This window comes from Sinohyriopsis cumingii, chromosome 15 (assembly GCF_028554795.1).
Source record: "Sinohyriopsis cumingii isolate HCF-2022 chromosome 15, ASM2855479v2, whole genome shotgun sequence".
NCBI classification, from domain to species: domain Eukaryota; kingdom Metazoa; phylum Mollusca; class Bivalvia; order Unionida; family Unionidae; genus Sinohyriopsis; species Sinohyriopsis cumingii.
In genome coordinates this window covers 128,265,731-128,284,388 of record NC_142975.1, presented here as the reverse complement: position 1 = coordinate 128,284,388, position 18,658 = coordinate 128,265,731, and the positions used below count along the sequence as shown (strand labels likewise).

Sequence of the window (18,658 nt, the reverse complement as noted above, 5' to 3'; positions counted from 1 at the left end):
GTTTCATACACGGAGTCGTAGAAGAAAATTGGAGAGATAATCCGGTATAAAACTTTGTAAAACATAACACTGAATAATTCTATTTGTTTTCTTATTAAAGTTTTTAATAAACTAACTTTTAGTACAAAAAACTTCAGCTTCAGAAGGAAATGATGCAATTGCTGAAGGCGGAGAGAGAGAGAGAAAGAGAGAGAGAGAGAGAGAGATAGAGAGAGAGAGAGAGAGAATCAGAAAGAGAGGAAAATGCGAAGAGAAAAAGCCGAAAAGGAAATACAGATGAAAAGAGAAAGAAAAAAAGAAGAAATATAAATATAAATGCAGAATGAAGAAAGGAAAATACAGTTTAGACTTTAAATAATTTGAACTGGCAAGCGGAAAGCACACCCTCCCCCTTTACGCAAAGCTTTGGTTTTGATGTTGCCAGAAATATTTGGTTTGTACCCCTTTTAAAGAAAAATAAGTAAATGAAAAAGCTTTCTCATTTTGAGAAAAGTTTCTGAACATTTGAATTGTCCCAGAGAGTACTGGACATTTTTATGACAAAGTGTACTTAATGGCAAAGCTCGTGCAGAATACACTTCACTGTCTGTACAACAAAGTCCCAATTATGATGTAGTTAAGGAATGTATCTGGTAGGATGATGAGTTGGTACCTGAGGCATTTCGACAAAGGTTTAGGAACTGAAGAAAATAAAATGGACACCCTCAAGTCCTCCTTGCAAGGTAAAAATAACAATTATTTGCTATGTGGTGTTCGGTTGATTAGGTTGATCATATTAGTTGAAGAGTTAAAGAATTGTCACAGTGACTCCAAGACCTACGTTAAGGAGGAAAAAGTCGAAACCTTATAAAATGCTGTTTGAACCGTTGATGACTATTCCTTGACTCACAAAGTTTCATTTGTGTATAAGTCTTTCTCTCTGCAGTTTGTTTAGAAAATCTCAGTCTCATACGAATACTTCCAAATCTGAATCTGGCACAACTTTAAGGAGTCAAACTTCTGACAGGACTGATCAGAATCCTTATCACTTCTCTTGTAAGAAGAAAGGGGACGTTATTTCTGGTTTATATATATTGAACAGTAAGGAACATAATAAAGGCAGAGCTATTCCAAATGTTCTTATTTAAAAGAAGTCGAGTTGACAGTCATGCACTGAACAATACATTATGTTAAGTCAAAGAAAACCCAGTCTGATTTCATTATGGAGAAGTATAAACCGTTCATGTCGAAATGTTCTATCTCGCTTATTTGTGATTCTGCTACGATTATCACTGTTAAAATATTAAGGAATACAAGAGATTATCAGAGTCGTTTCTTATCAGGTACTTTGCCTTTAAATGAGACGTCTTCTTATAGAGAAAGCATTTTTCTCCATTGTGTAAATTTGTCATCAGACTTAGGCTAATAACCCGTGACAGTCGGAACCAATACTTCGTTACCCATCGAGAGTATTCATTTATTACTAGCCAATGACTTATCTGGAAGTAAGGTTGTGAGTAACCCTCTTGTAACATACATGCCTTTTTTGGATCAAAAGTCGGTCCTATTGAAAATGAAATTCCTGATTTACATCTTGCTTGTGCAGCACTAGAGCATATCCGAACGAATTCATGAAAATGATGTTATCAGGAACTTATTCCTTTTGCTGACACATTTTTGGTCAGTTTTTGAATGAGTTCAATTTTGCTACTGGTATTGATCAATCAAGAGGTATTGGTCACATTGATCCTCTTTTTACTACTGATTCTCTTATTCTAATCAGGGTGGCAAAAGACGGTCACTTGTTGTCGAACAGGAATACGATCCTGAAATGTCCTGTTTGTCTCAGAGGGCTCCTAGCGTTACTGTAGCCATACCAGTACCTGCTTGTTATTTTGTTAACAATGGGGTCATTATGAGAACCCCATGGATACCATCTGAGGTACCCGATGGTGACCAGTGGTCAATGAGCTATCAAATTGTTCTTCTTAAGTCATATCGACAGGAAATTCTTAGTCTAGCCCATTGAAAACATTTGGCTGATCATTTAGGAGTCAATAAGATTTATTACAGGATCTTGAATCATTTCTTTGGCCAAAGATTAAATGTTTCTAAATGCTGTAGATCTTGTCATACTTGTCAGATGGTAGGAAAACCCAGTCAGAAGATATACAAGACCCATCTGCAATCTTTTCCTACATTTGACTAACCATTTAGCAGAATAATGCTAGGCTGTGTTGGTCCCTTACCTAATAAGACGTCAGGTAACCAATACTTCTTGAACATAATGTTTGCGTCCTCAATATTTCCAGAGACACTTCCATTGAAAAATATTTTTAGAAAAAAAACCATAATAAAAGCTATGATAAAGGTTTTGTTTACAATTTCTGGCCTTTCCAAATATCCGCAACCTATACATGGGTCAAATTTTATATCTGTAATTTTTCAGCAAATTATTTATGAATAAGGCATGCAATAGTTTAAGTATTATGCCTATCGTCTTGAAAGTCGGGGGTGGGAGGATGGGCTTTAGAAAGATTTCATTGAACTTTGAAGAATATGATTTAATCATATTGCTTTACAACAAGAAAATACCAGGAAGAGGTTGTTCATTTGCTGCTGTTTGCTTTTAGGGAATCAGTTCAAGAATCATTAGGTTTTAGTCTTTTTGAACTAATTTTTGGACATCATGTCCGTGGACTATTGAAGTTATTAAAAGAGAAACTTCTTTCAACCGAAGTTTCAGGGTTTAATCTTCTCACAATAGTTCTGATTTCAAATATATATTGTCAAAGGCTTGTGGAGTAGCAAGATCTAATCTTCACTCTACACAGTCAAAACTGAAATTAAGGTATGGCAGAAATACAAAGGAAAGGCGTTTTCTTCCTGGTGGTAGAGTTCTGTCCCTTTTGCCCTTATATCAAAATCCTCTTCACGCTAAGTATTGAGTATTAAAAAGGTCAGTAAACGAGAATTAAATAAGAGTTCATAAAAGGCGTGGGAAATCAGATAAGCCGAAACAAACAACGTAATTACATCCTTTCTCTTCCTCATACTGTTTTAACCTTACTATCTTGATATAATCTGTGAAAAAAATATTTCGGAATTTAATATTCTATTGATAGCCTTGCAAAAGTGCATGCTATTCAAACTAGTATGTGAAGCGAAACATATACTCAGTTTTCTTTGTGGTCACATCGAACAAGGAAGTTGCTGGCTAGCTCCGACTCTGAATTATTTTAAGCACGTAACAAACAAAGTCACAATAGAATATTTTATTGACGTTGTCGTGCCTATTGTACAGAAATATATGATACTTCAAAACAACTAATAATCGATTGACAACGGTATAGGTTAATCGTTTATCAGAGTTATTCAAAAGCTGTGTTACAAAAGCTACAGTAATTTATTTTTTCAAACGAAAGAAAAGTTAAATAGATGAATAGAAATTTAATTTAATAATGCAAACCGATGTAGCCTCCAATGCGTGTGTAGCTCCTTAGAAATAAAGAAATAAATGCCATTGTTCATTCTCAAATGGTACCGAAGTAGTTGCATCCTATCTATCTATCTATCTGTCTGTCTGTTTGTCCATATGTCTGTTAGTCCGTCCGTCCGCCCGCCCATCTATATATATATCTATCTACCTACCTAACTATATACCTACCTATATATATCTATCAATATATCTATATATCTGTCTGTCTGTCATTCTACCTACCTACCTGTCTGTCTGTCTACCTACCTACATACCTACCTATGTATGTATGTATGTATGTATGTATGTATGTATTTATCTATCAATCAATCTGTCTGTCTGTCTGTCTGACAGTCCGTCCGTCCGTATGTCTGTTCGTCCGTCCGTCCGCCCATCCATATCTATCTACCTACCTAACTATATACCTACCTACCTTTCTATATATCTATCCATATATCTATATCTGTCTATCTATCTATCTATCTATCTATCTATCTATCTATCTATCTATCGAGATATATATCTATCGAGATATAGTGATATATGGACAGACCACGAATTAATTTCCCATATAATTTAATGATAATATATTAAAAGATACAAAGAAGTTCTTCCATAGGTTGGCATACAAGCCACACATGGCTCCATTGACTAGATTTAGAACAATACATTTCCAGCCGTGAAAAACTGGTGCTTTGGAGCATGTGTTGTTGTCCAAGGAGACTTCCTGTCTGCACCTAATAACATACCATCGCATCAAGAGTCAACATGGTATACTGGCAGTAAGAAATTAAATACAGTACATTAAAATGAAAGTAAATAACTTGTCATGAAATATAGTACATATATTACATTTATGAAATATTTAGTACTCTATTTTTTGCGCCATCATATATTGGTTCTCTGGCTGTCAGATAATTATTTAGTGCTGGGATAGAATATACGTATACCCATGGATGCACACGATTGTTCTACAAGAAATATGAGTAACAGTTCCGGAAAGGAGAACAAAAATGACGTTGGATTTCAGATATATTGTCATATACTTATATGTGATAGCTAGCTAACAATCTAGAGTGATAGATGAACGGACGAACTTACCAAACAACATATAAAACAAAGAAAACGGGGCGGGATATGTAATATCTTGAATTAAAGTAGAACTAATCTTGTTCATATTTTAATGAAACAGCTTTCATATTTTGCAGATAAATCTCTCGACTCTCTCTGTTCCAACAAATATGGATGGATCATCGTCTAACGCGTCAAGTTTATCAGGTGTGAATGTAAGTACATTCTCATAGAACATACATACAAATAATTTTACAACCATCCATCCATCCAATGATATATTATTTCTTAATTTGCTCAATTTCAATTGCAGGGAAATAGAAAGGGTTCCGAAAGAATAGAGGCAATCGAAGAAATACAGGAAGAATTAGGTCTATCAGTTTTACAGGTACGTAATTATTTTATTTAAGAGATGAATTTACAAAATAACATTTTTATTTCTTTCCGCATAAATACATTCACTTACTTTGTTTCTTTCCCTTCCTGTCTCTAAAAATGTCTACATATCTCTTCTATCTATCTATCCATCTATCTATCTATCTATCTATCTATATATCTATATATATATATATATATATATATATATATATATATATATATATATATATATATATATATAGATAAATGGATGGTTGGATCGAGAGAGAGAGATAGATAGATATATATAAATAGACTGTTCGATTGATTGACTGACTGAATGATTGATTTTAGTTTATGTTCTCCAAAGGTTTGATTAGGTCCAACTCGCATTAAACATCTAAGCACGAGAGCATGCTAGTATGAAATTTGTTTTGTTCCCATATAAATGTTTCATGCAGTCACTTATTATCACTCTAAATCCTCACAATATATCGGTTTATTTGATAGCATTTTCAAATAAATGCATTCGAGAAGAATTGTACTTTATCTTTTAAATTGACAATTGCACCATCTTACTGACCAGCAACCATACCTGCTCATCATCGTATCCAGCGGACGCAGGTGGCCGAGTTGTTTAAGTCGCTCGCCTCAATGAATCACTGACATCTCACCACTGTCCTCGTGGGTTCGATTCTCAGTGTTTTCGTTTAGTCCGTGCGTCGATATTGCAAGAGGCATCCAATTCGAACTTATGAAAAAATCCTGTTTGGTTTTGATATTCATTTACAAACTGTACAACAAAAAATCACGGGAAATCGTGTAATAAATACCAAACTTAATTCGTTGCTAAAAAAATGGAGGGGGCGGGTATTCTTTTTATATTCGTCTTGGCCTTATGACATCGATGTATCCTTGAGTTTTATTGGACTCGTGTTTTCTTCTAACTCGTAACAAAACCCGTAGATTATTTTAGTTTGTACGTACCACAATTATAGCACCGAACGCATTTGGTTGAACCATACTCGTTATTACGAACTAGCGACTATCCTTACGTTTCCCATATCTTGTCTGGAATATTGGAAAAAATAAAAGAGGTTCCACTAAATGCTCGGTGACCTTTCGGAATCATTTACAGTAAAGGATCTATAGTATTTTTAAAATTATAGGTGTTTCTAAAAGCATGTGTCTTTATAGCACGTTTCCTTGAAATAATAATGCATCAGGAGACACGAACATATATGCTTCGGCTTTGCTTCAGTAGTTCAAGAAGCCATCAAAGATTACAACCCGTGGCGCAGGAGAACTGACAGAGACCAGAGTGAGCATGGATTCATTAGCCGTAAGTAATATAGAAGAACACACGTCATGCCATCTTCATCAGCACGATAATTAGGAATGCAAGTTAAGGATCAATGTTAGCAATATACATTGAATAACATTTTTTGCTCGGTCCTAATTCAGTTTTCATGCCAATAAGGAAAAGCGCAAAAAGATGCAAACACGAATATTGTTGAGGACTATTATAACCTATCCAATATTTCACGATGCTTTAACAATTGTTTATTGTACTGTCGACATATTCGGTATTATTTTAATGTTTCTTTTATCAATATTGACTTCTACTGCCCATTTCGATATATTTATGCGAGTTCGAGAATTCGTCGGATCAGAAATGTCTTCAAGAACTTATCACAAACAGTAAAATGGCAAACCAATGAGCTACAAGTTTGGATATTTCAAAAAAGATGATGCGATATTTCATTCGTGGAGGTGGCGATGTTAGACTCAATCGCACACGCTATTTACTTGCTATAGTAGTTGTCACGTGCCTGTGTGATGTTTTTATTTTAAATTTGCAAATATTTACTGAAACTTGAGACATTCAGCAACAACTATTATCCATACAAGTCCTTACTCCATCAGTTTTGGAACTAAATATATTTCAAAAAGCGTTATTTATTTATCAAATTATCTCTATAAATATACATTTATCTGTTTGTCAATCTTCTGCCTGTTTGTTTGACTGCTTGTTTATTCTCTCTCTCTCTCTCTCTCTCTCTCTCTCTCTCTCTCTCTCTCTCTCTATATATATATATATATATATATATATATATATATATATATATATATATATATACAGGTATGTGATTCTGATTGGTCCAAATAAGCCCATGAAATTATTGGGCAGTATTCTCCTTACTGATTGGATGCGATGAAAAAAAAAAAAACTTTTCAACCTCACCTTACGGAATGTTTTGTTTTCAATGAAAATGTTGGCGGTTGTTTTTAACCCGATTCGCGAAAGGAAATCGAGGAAAAATTATCTCTTCTGTCAGAATATGTTCAGTTTACCTCGACATGGGTTTGTTATGTCATGTATGTCAATATCAACATGAGAAAAATGATGTGAAACTCCAAGAAAAGAAGAACAAGTAGAAGTAAAACTAAGGTTATAGCTCATCTGATAGTGTGCGGGCTGGGGGTGGAGCGCGGCGGTATATATGTGACATAGCATACACCCTATATACAATCATTGTTTAAATATTAACTTACAGAAGTAAATAAACCCACCTCTGTTCACACAAGAATGTGGACATAAACCGGTCTCCCACCTGACAGCGTTATCCAACCGCAGCATAGTTACGCAGTATATATGTGATGTAAATCTGACTCAGAAAGATTTTTGATTTACGTCTTTTGTATAGTCTACTGTTCCAAATCAAATACTGCAAATATCCGGTCACAAATATATTACAGTAAATATGGGAATTTCTACATCCAGTAATCTTATTTCACATGACAATCGCAACAATGTAATGTTTAATTGTGAATGTGACATTTTAGGGTAAACAAGTAATCTAGGGCTACTGTGTATCGTCAAACAATGTGACATCGCACGCATTGATCATTCTGTTTTTAAAAATGATTTTGTCGTTATAAAATGTTCTGTTTATTCGGATGGATGCTTGTTCTTTGAGTTATAGTTTGTAAAAGAGTACAATCTACTTTACTAGATCAACATTGTTTGAGCCTATATTTATGCACAGCAAATGAAAGTGCACCGTCTGTCAGTCTGAACGAAATTCTTCATTCTTCTTTCTATCTAAACAATTTCCACTGAAATAATGTGATGTGATGTGATTTTGATTTTTAACGTAGCTTTAACAGTTTTTCAGTCATATCGCTACGATGTCTGCAATGTGGCAGTTTATAGTGATGTCTAGCACTGGGGCATCATGCCGCAGACATGTAGCATGATGTCCCACCCAGTCACATTATCCTGACACCGGGCCGACCAGTCCTAACACTAACCTCTTAATGCTGAGCGCCAAGCGAGGCAGCTTTTAGTACCATTATTGTAAGTCTTTGGTATGACTCGGCCGGGGATCGAACCCACGACCTCCCGCATCCGAGGCGGACGCTCTAACCACTAGGCCACCGAAGCGGTTGCTCCACTGAAATAAAACCTAAGTGATTAAAAGAATCTCAAATGGGTAATGATTTGATATTCAATTTATGAAACTCTTTAAATAATGTCCATCTTGTGCGAGCTTTGGTGAGCTAAAGCTGAACATTATTCAACTCGTTTCATAAATTGAATATTAAATCATTACCCATTTGATATCCTCAGTATTAAATCATTACCCATTTGAGATCCTCTATATATTAGGATTCTCATGTTCAGATGATATTAATAAAACATTGTTTTATTAATTCACAACAATTCTGTTTAGTCCTTTAGCTCGGAAAGCAGCACACAGCGTATCATTATGAACGGAAAACCCCCACGAGACTTCAGCAAAATAAATATTCAGAAAGTAAGTTTGTTTCTTTCTTACTCCAAAAATGTAAACGTCTTGTTGATGAGCACGTTTCCAGTTGTAATTATTTTTGTCGTACGTATACCATTATTATACATAACTGAAAAAAAATAGTACAGGTGACGTTTAAGGTAGTAAATATACACGGTGAGATAAGACATAATCGTGAGGATCAAATTGCACATTTTTGTTGCTAAAGGGGCGATTTCTTTTTGATAACATTTCATACTGTCACGCTAATTACCTTAATAGCCTCGCCTGTTCATGGTGGAATTAAGTTTCGTCGGTCTTTGTAGAAATATAGTAGAAAACACAAACATGACTACATTTTTCCTGTCTTTGTGTTGCACAGAGAATACTGCATCTATTTAACTTTTTGTTTCAAAATTTACATATTTTATATCAGTATATTTTAATGTCTTTTCAAACCTGCACTCCCGCAAATTTGACAAAATTTATTTCCATTCAGAATTATGACGCACGACGTGGGTCTGCTAATGGAATAAACGAAATAAATGGCAGCTTTGGAACCGAAGGCTATGATTCAGGAAAGCAAGAGAGTGTAGTTTCAGTAACTAACAATCAAAGGGATGTAAGTATATTAAAGACCAAATCGGTATTGGTTTAAAAACATTTACATCCAGCAATGGTTCTTATAAAGTGAAATTTCAGATTGATTATTATTAAATAAGGCAAAGTAATAGAAAAACGTAGGGGAGCGATCTAATGACGGTATTGTATTTGATAGAGTTTTGTACATAATTCAACGTATTTGTTTCTTCAAAATTACATCTATGCCGCGCATATGAATTGTTTAACTCTTTTTTAAAAAATATTAGAGTTTGTTAAAAGAAGCCAAACATTTTGGGTTATGGATCGTTAAAACACCCTGCAGAAACGTTTAAATGAAGAATGTAAATAAATGTATACAAAAGGTAATTGTGATGCCTACATTTATTTTATTTTAATTCATGAACAGTGTGTAAACAAATTTACAATTGCCCCGACCTATTTGTGTAGCAACATATGTTTTGTTAGAATATTAAGCCGCTATCACCTGAGACAATTTTTGACATATTTGACTTCCCTAATTGATGCAGCTTAATATGCAAGCTTTATTTTTGTTTTTGTGCTTTATTATTTTCTGTCTTAAGTACACCGTTTTCAAGGGTATTATTCTTAACTATATAAGCCAGGACACTTCATGGTTTGAGAAACGCCCTTAATGGTTTTCAGATGCGTGCTACATGACATCACACGTCTCAGATCAGAAAGTTATTTCGACGTTTTCTATTCAACAAGAACTGCCTACTTAAGTACCGAAACCATCGAGATCGTAATTGTACAAAATATTCATTAATCACCTCATGGTTGTTGCAACCGTTCCTATAACAGGTTCCATATTTCAATTAAATTTAAACGTACTGACTAAATAAACCGTTTACTGTTTGTTTATCAAATAAAACAAATCTCACATGATGAGTTTTGTTTTCACCGATGTTACCAGACATCGCATTTATTCCAATAAATGAATGCCGTAAAAGAATAATAATTTCCTGTGTGCACACATAATTACTTTTATTGCAATCCTCGTGAAGATGTAGGGGGTATTTCCTAAAAAGGAGAAAAAAAACTTAAATAGGACAAAGCCGTACCAGGGTAATATTTTCTACATTTGAAATTATATTCAGTTACACGTAAATTATATTCAGTTACACGTTATCTTTTGTCGGGCTGACACGAATAGTTTATCAGTCAAGGACTCGAAAACGGGTCCTTTTGTTTTGCTATTGTCAATAAATATTTTCAGAAAAGTGCAAACAATTATGCAACTGTTAATAGTCTTATAACTCTTGTGCTTACTTTCTTTTATATATTTGGCAAGTCTTCATGTATTTTCCTTTAACTGCTACGGCCATCATCACCAGCAGTAACATCACCATCGACATCTTCTGGGTTCTTCTTTTTATCTTTTCTGTTCTTATAAACAACAGCAGTTACGTAGAAGTAGCAATAAATCACCATTCCATTAGGGAATAAAACATTGTAGTATTAATTTCATCATTTTATTTAAGGATCTATCCAAGTCACTCAGAGACGTTATACGAAACAAAGCAAGATCTCAACTTGTGCAAGACAGTGTTACTAATACATCAAAAAGCAAGAGTAGTTCCAAAAGGGTAAGTCGTTTTAAAAGCTTTTCTTTGCGTCAGAAATCTGAAATCTAGAAGATCAAGTTTTTGGGTGCTTTGTTAAACTTGTGACAGTTTCGAGTTCTAATCAGATTTAACTTCTCAAGAAATGTGTTTCCATTGTCTTTATTTAACTATGCTTTGACAGGAAGAATTTCACATCATCCTTAAAGTCATGTTTCTGCTCCAAAGTTTGAAGTCAAACAGTCGATATCATATAATCATGACTATAATAATCAATTGGTTCTACATTCATATATTTCAAATTAAGATTGTGTTGATCGACACAAACTGATATATCAACTGTTATCTTTAACTTAATCCTTCTTTATGACTAATTGACATTCTAATGATCTGACCCTTATTCTACCTTAAAGGTCAAAAGGTACTTTTTACTAGATGCATTTCCCTAAAACGCAGAATAAATTCTCCTGAAACTTTCATTGAAAGGAAAGATAGTATTCGTATTTAAATAGGATAAATTAGACAATTTAATTATTGATGTAACCTTTTCCTCTCTTTAGACATCACACGAATATGACCAAAACAAGAAGACAACTGGAGTGCCTGCATACGTATGTTTTTTTTCTTCTTTCTGTTTCACTGTCTTTCTCTCCCTCTCTCTCATATATGGTTACGTTAATATTCACAAATATAACTGGGAATGCAAAACCGCAACAAATATAAATACACGTAGGCATACAAATTATAGATCAATTCATTGATTTCCACGAGCGAGATGAAAATTCAAGACACTGAATTGCAATGATACCGTATAAAATCATCGTCAAACACATTCTGTGTGTGTGTATGTGTGTGTGTGTGTAAAGACAATACATATTTGTTTTCCTCAGATGTACATCGAGATATGTGTCATATTAAAGTGTTTCGATAGTTTTGAGACTTTGCACAGTTTGCCGGTTGGAATGAAGATTGATCTGTTTATATGGATAGGCAATGGATAGGCAAACGATAGGCAATCCCCATGCGAGCCTTGCCAGAATGTGCCTTTTAAAAGATAGTCTCAGGGGCTCAAAGTTAAATACAAATTTCTAACTTAATCTCATTTTTTTAATTTATTTCAAAGTGTGGTGCATATGAATAAATGAAGTTTAAACATTGTTTTCTTCTTTTACTTGCTAGATGAGGGTGTGCTTCTTTTTTGTTGTTCTTCTTCTGTGTGCAGCAGGAATTGGCGTTCTCATTCACTTCCTTAGAAAATACGAATCTCCAGGTATGGCTCTAAACACATTGTTGAACATAAAACTTAAATGCATATTTCAATCATCGTGTAATCTTTTTTGAGCTGAACAAAGTACACGCTTGCTGATTCTACATATTTCATCCATAAATCCAATTGTTGGTTTAAAAGTCTCAAACATACCAAGTATGTATGTTTGTCTGTCTCTCATTTGTTTTATAATTACACCAAACATACCTGTGATGGTTACATTTCGTTTAAAAACTGCGCCCCAAATAAGTCATGAAGGATGTAAACCCGTCACTGTATCAATAACATCACAAAAGACATAATATCGACTTTACTTGAGATATGAACATTTAGATGATCCATGATCACTAATAATTGTTAAATTCCATCACAGCTTGGTTCTTTCTGGGGTTTTCCGGATTTTTCCACTCGATAAACTGACCGCCGTCGTTTAACCATTCATCTGATGAAGAGTTAAGTTAACCCAACAATAGCAACAAAAAGAGAGAATAAGGGATACGTAGAGATGAACGGATAGTGGGAAAGACGGGCATAATGATTCCTTAAACGATTGATTGATTACTAAATGTTCTTCTGTCCTTGACATACGCATCAAATTTGTTCCATGATTTTCTTTATTTGCAGATATGGCTACTACTGACACAGCAAGTAAGATTTAACGAACAAACAAATATTAGAACTGACGATTCTGTTATATACAAACACGTGCACACATGCACACACGCACATGCTTACTTGTTTTTTCCCTCTCTATCCATCTATCTATCTATCTATCTATCTATCTACATGTACGTCTTGTAGAAGAGGAAAACGGACAACTTAAAGCTGTCGGCATGACAATGTAGCATGACTGGCTACGCAATGAATCTGCAAGGGCCAGGAGACCGTCTTGGAGAGACAGCTGAAGGGTTGATGCCCAGAGCATCAGTTCACATTTGTTATCGGTGTGTCGTGTTCCCCATACACAAGCAAACCCAAGGGTCAATCTGATTAAAATCAGATCTCCACTGTCCTACGTGAAGATATGATAGCGACCATTTAGGGGTCATGTTCAGGTGACATATGTTATTACCATAATCGCTAATCGTGTCAGACAATCAGATGAAGGCTTATATCTTCACGCTTGGGAGAGTGAGCAGTATAGCTGAAGAGCATCAATTTGTGCCGAACGATTTGATTCAATTTCGGATTTCTGACAGATGCATTTCTTTGGCTAATACAATGGTCACCAGAACATGTCCCCTAAGCGGTCGCTGTTAGACCTTCACACAGGACAAAAGAGATCTGATTTTATTGAGATTGACCTCAGGAAATGGGACCAACTGATGACCCAAAGTACAATTCTTCTTGACTTGCACATTTAGAGCCTTTGCTGTCAGCCTGAAATGTACCATGCGCAGATGCCGTTTGGCACTATAACCAAATGCCTGCTGATATTGCTGCCAGTGGTTCTGGGCTGATTCTGATCAACACGGTCAGCGCACCCGTGCGAAGCATTATGGGTCAGAGACGACACGCTCGAGGAAACGGGATCCTCATATCATTTCATATAGCGTGTGTTTTACACAATATATGTTACAAATGTCATTTATTTTAGCCGTGTAATTAATTAATGACATCAGCACACTGAATTTTTTAATGAGACTATTTAGAAAAATGGAATTGATTCGAATTTTATATAGACTAATTTCCATTCAAATATTCTGATAGAGTGAGAGATAGAAAGGAAGATATATATATATATATATATATATATATATATATATATATATATATATATATATATATATATATATATATAGATAGATAGATAGATAGATAGATAGATAGCTATCGCAGTTATGAGCATGTCGTGTTGAAGACATTGAAATTTCGATGATACTATAATTTCTTTTGTGAAATTATTCATTAAGTATTTAATTCGTCTTTTGAATATCACTCGCTTTTATATTCATTTTTGATTATAATTTCAGCCATGTCTGACTGGCTGTGATCTATCGGTATTTGTTATAATATTTAAAAAATACCATGTCTCCTAATTAACCATTAATTACACGTTTTCTTCACACGTAAGCTATATCCACCAATTATGCATTATACAAAGAGAATGGGCATATACATACAAATTGTATGGTTGTATGCTGTTGTAAATTATCAGTCTATTGTGCACGAAAGAATATATATATATATATATATATATATATATATATATATATATATATATATATATATATATATATATATATATATATATATATATATTCCTGCACAATAAACTGATAATTTACAAATGTATACAATTGATGATTGTTTTTGATATATATTTTAGGTCAGTGTAGTCAGTATCCTTTCTATACTAATTCAGTATTGTTACACAGATGCTGTCTTTTACAATCTTTTCAGGGCAAGATCACAATATTTATACAATTAATCTAAATGTTTCAGCCTGCATAGCTTATGGGGTTGAGTTCGGTAAGAACCTTACGATCGTTTGTAACACCACGTTTAAGAATGTGTCCAATATCAGCATCCTCATGATCCTTCCTTCGAGCGCCGAAGTTATAAAACTGACAAGCCAGGTAATGAAATAAAGCTTATTAATTTCATTGACTGCTGTATTCTATTTTATAAGAATTCAATTTTGTATCACTTCAGTAGACAGAGGATTTATTTTACGACTTCGATACCACTATACAAACCAGAAAACTTCATCAAAAGTCAGCCAGAGCTCGTTCTGGTCGAGGGACGCTCCTTTCGAGAATGTAATTTGTTCTTTGAAGTAGGAGCGTACTTTACTTAGTGATAGCCAGGTCATGTGCACTTACTAAGTGATAGCCAGGTCATGTGTACTTACTTAGTGATAGCCAGGTCATGTGTACTTACTTAGTGATAGCCAGGTCATGTGTACTTACTAAGTGATAGCCAGGTCATTCGTACTTATTAAGTGATAGCCAGGTCATTCGTATTTACTAAGTGATAGCCAGGTCATTCGTATTTACTAAGTGATAGCCAGGTCATTCGTATTTATTAAGTGATAGCCAGGTCATGTGTACTTACTTAGTGATAGCCAGGTCATTCGCACTTACTAAGCGATAGCCCGGTCATGTGTACTTACTAAGTGATAGCCAGGTCATGTGTACTTACTAAGTGATAGCCAGGTCAAGCTGTACACATATACTTCTTAGTTCCAACTGACTGTAGAAAAAGTGGTGGGGGAATGACATATTACCCTGCATGTCCGTACAGTATTAGTTGATTCAATGGTTTGGTATGTTTTTCACGTCGCTGTAAATGGTGTAGACAAGAGTACGCCACCAACATGACTTAGCTGCTGCGTAACATTTAGTACCTACCATTTCTAACCAAAGAGGTTTTGGTAAACCGTCTTTACCTTGCCATGACCTCTAAAGGAATGCAATTGTGTCATCAAATCTAGAGAGAAATGTCAAATATCAACTGACATAAGAAGAGTTCGTTGGGTTGTATGCCTCCATTGTCTACATTTTTGTATTTTTGAACATGTTTGATTTTCTTGACCTTCATCAATACTTTTCAAAGCAATACTTCTGATTTTCATGTTGTGATAAAGGCTTTAATAATGTTTGGCTGAGTCAGCATGTCGCATATTAAGGTTCTCTCGCCATCCATTTTCCTGCAATTTAATTTGTATCAGCTGTTTTTGCGCCCTAAGATCTCTGGTGCCCGGGGCAACAGCTACGTCCACCTCCACCCACACCCTAATAGCACGCTACAGAATATGGGAATTTCACATAAATAATGCTTAGTGAGCAGTCTAGTGAAAGGTGTCTGACATAAAAACAAATATGTTATTTTAAATTATTTGTGAGTATGGGGAATATTACTTCATGTAAAGTTAAACATTCCTTGTGTTAGTGACAATAATCCGTATATCAAAACTCAGTGATACAGCTGAAAGTCCCATTCTTATCAAATACTCATAACCAAGTACAGTATATATATATATATATATATATATATATATATATATATATATATATATATATATATATATATATATATAGATATATATATATATATATATATATATATACACACTTTAATTAAAATGATGTCTCTTCAAATATTTCATTAATTGTTTTCAGTGTTTCTTTATCTGCGTAATACGTATAAATAAAATAATTTCAAACTGTGTTGACACATTTTGTTTTACCGATCTTATAAAATCAAGTTCTGATTATAAAATTAGGACATACCTACATACACTTATATACACACAATCGGATATACATTAATAGGTACATATACACATATTCGTACAAATATAGACATACTCAGATATGCACCTGTAATTATAGACATACAAACATATTAAATAATGCTGTGAAATTCAAAAAGATAGCTAGAATACATGAGTTGTGAGCTTATCGAAGCAGCCTACTTTATTCAAAAATATATGTCCATCAGCATGGAGAATCATTTAGCAGGCAAGGAAATATCCTAGTATATAGGCAAATGTATTTAAGACACGAACGAATACATTAAAACATCTCACCTCTGTCCGCATGGGTTCGAGTCTCCGGCTCAGCCAATGTGGACATGTGAGTAAGCATACCATTGGCCTCCAGTGGGTCGACGGTTCTTCCTCACTGTATATACTGGCCGCTGTGTATAGCCTATCAAGCGCTGAAAGATGGCGTTAAGTCCACACACTACCACCACCGCATGCAAACATATAAACACATCAATTACTATAGGACAGAAAATCGAATAGAGATAGCGACAAATCACAAATTATCATTGTAAAGAAAGCTTTTTGCATAGTTGCTATATAGGGCATTTTCATTTATTTCTTACAAATTGGGCATATTTGTTATGTCGTTACTAAATCTACTATAGACATTTAATTAGGTGGAAAATGTTTACTACTGTTTTCATGCCCTTTTCTTTTGTTTTCTTTCTATCACTTTATTTAATTGCAGAATCCATATAGCGATGGATGGACCATTAATTACACTTCCAAAGAGGATAAAACAAGTATTACACTAATTGGACCATCTGCAAATTGCAGCAGTGGAGGGGAGTATAATATAACCATCACAAACAACTCCACAAATACGTCATTACTAAGCAGGATAACTCTGGACGTCAATATATATGCAACAATATCTGGTAAAACATTTTAATAATAAATCAGAAACTTTAAAATATGTGTGGTTAAAAACGTATATTAACGGCAACATCACCGACTTAACTTCTGAAGTTATACCTAGAAATCCAAGACTAAGTTTGCAGGTCACCATCATTGCGATAATATACGTTGTTCATCATCAAAATTCCAAACACGGTTTGATAAATTCGATCTTCTTGTTAGTTGTATACCTAATATAACTAATGACAAAATAATGACATATTATAGGACCAGATGCTCTTGTTTAAACCATAGGTGGAAAAACTTTCCTGTGTACGTAAGAATAAAATTTAAAATATCTCCTTTCATATTTCAGAATTAAAATAGTATGTTTTGTGACCAAATAGCGACAGTCATGAATACTACTTTTTTACTTTCTCTTTTGCAGGAAATGTCACCCTTGATATGCCAAATTATAATTGTTCAAGCGTAATTTGTCAATCAAATGCGCAGTGTGAACGTAGCGAGCTACATATATATTCGATGGACCTTTCTTCCAACTCCTACTGTTGTAAACGCTGTTTGGACCTTCAGGGATGTACGGCATATTGTAACGTAACAATGCAATCCGATATTCACAATTCAACAATGAAATGCACATTTTATAACACTTCAAAATAATACATCAATACTGAAATGATTGCGGCAGGTACTTGTTATCAGTATTTATTAGCAAGAACATTCTTTGTTTTACAATAAACGATTTCTTCATACATTTTGAATGACTGTTCTTAATAACGCTTCATTAGTTTCTTGAAACATGAGAAAAATATCAAACCATGCATGCATACATGCTTCCACCATCCATCTGGCACAAGCCAATACTGATCCAAGGACTGCAAATCTCGTATTGTGGCGCATATTAAGGTTCTCTAGTGTGTGTGTGTGTGTGTGTGTGTGTGTGTATATATATATATATATATATATATATATATATATATATATATATATATATATATAAACCCGGGTGGAACATGGACCCGCCTGTGGTGTGAGATAGAAGCATTCAAAATTAACAAGATTATTCATACTGGGCTAGGGAACACTACACACTTTCTTCATGCGCGGCATTCTCGGAAGTCCAATTAAAGCCTGTACACGCCGGCAAACGGCAAAACATCCAAGCTGATCATTAGTTTATTCCACATGATCTCGTAAGACGATGCATATACACGTACGTGCTCACTGTAGCAGATGTTTCCAGCAGATACAAAGAAAAGAAGCCGTTGAAGTCTGTAGATTCAGAGAGTGTCGCGCATGAGCTTAAATGAATTTACACACGTTTAATACTAACATGACCACGGCTGTTGCAGGTGGATCTGGATTCTTCGAGGGGAAGGAACGTGAAGTCTGTTT

The 18,658-nt window shown here is 34.5% G+C and overlaps 1 protein-coding gene across 3 annotated transcripts in view; it reads left to right on the top strand.

Moving 5' to 3' along the window:
• LOC149782758 (uncharacterized) overlaps nucleotides 1-18,017 on the top strand; it is a 131,829-nt gene extending 113,812 nt beyond the window's left edge. For 2 of the 3 annotated variants that reach the window (XM_089934251.1, XM_089934250.1), the window contains 12 exons: nucleotides 4,666-4,743; nucleotides 4,842-4,916; nucleotides 6,150-6,227; nucleotides 8,623-8,706; nucleotides 9,179-9,301; nucleotides 10,785-10,889; nucleotides 11,426-11,476; nucleotides 12,045-12,135; nucleotides 12,757-12,780; nucleotides 14,578-14,711; nucleotides 17,094-17,283; nucleotides 17,691-18,017. In XM_089934251.1, the coding sequence (XP_089790377.1) occupies nucleotides 4,666-4,743; nucleotides 4,842-4,916; nucleotides 6,150-6,227; nucleotides 8,623-8,706; nucleotides 9,179-9,301; nucleotides 10,785-10,889; nucleotides 11,426-11,476; nucleotides 12,045-12,135; nucleotides 12,757-12,780; nucleotides 14,578-14,711; nucleotides 17,094-17,283; nucleotides 17,691-17,923 (1,266 nt within the window). In that variant the 3' untranslated portion in view covers nucleotides 17,924-18,017. The remainder of the gene's footprint in view (nucleotides 1-4,665; nucleotides 4,744-4,841; nucleotides 4,917-6,149; nucleotides 6,228-8,622; nucleotides 8,707-9,178; nucleotides 9,302-10,784; nucleotides 10,890-11,425; nucleotides 11,477-12,044; nucleotides 12,136-12,756; nucleotides 12,781-14,577; nucleotides 14,712-17,093; nucleotides 17,284-17,690) is intronic. The other variant, XM_089934252.1, reaches the window with a different exon arrangement.
• Nucleotides 18,018-18,658: the final 641 nt, after the last annotated feature.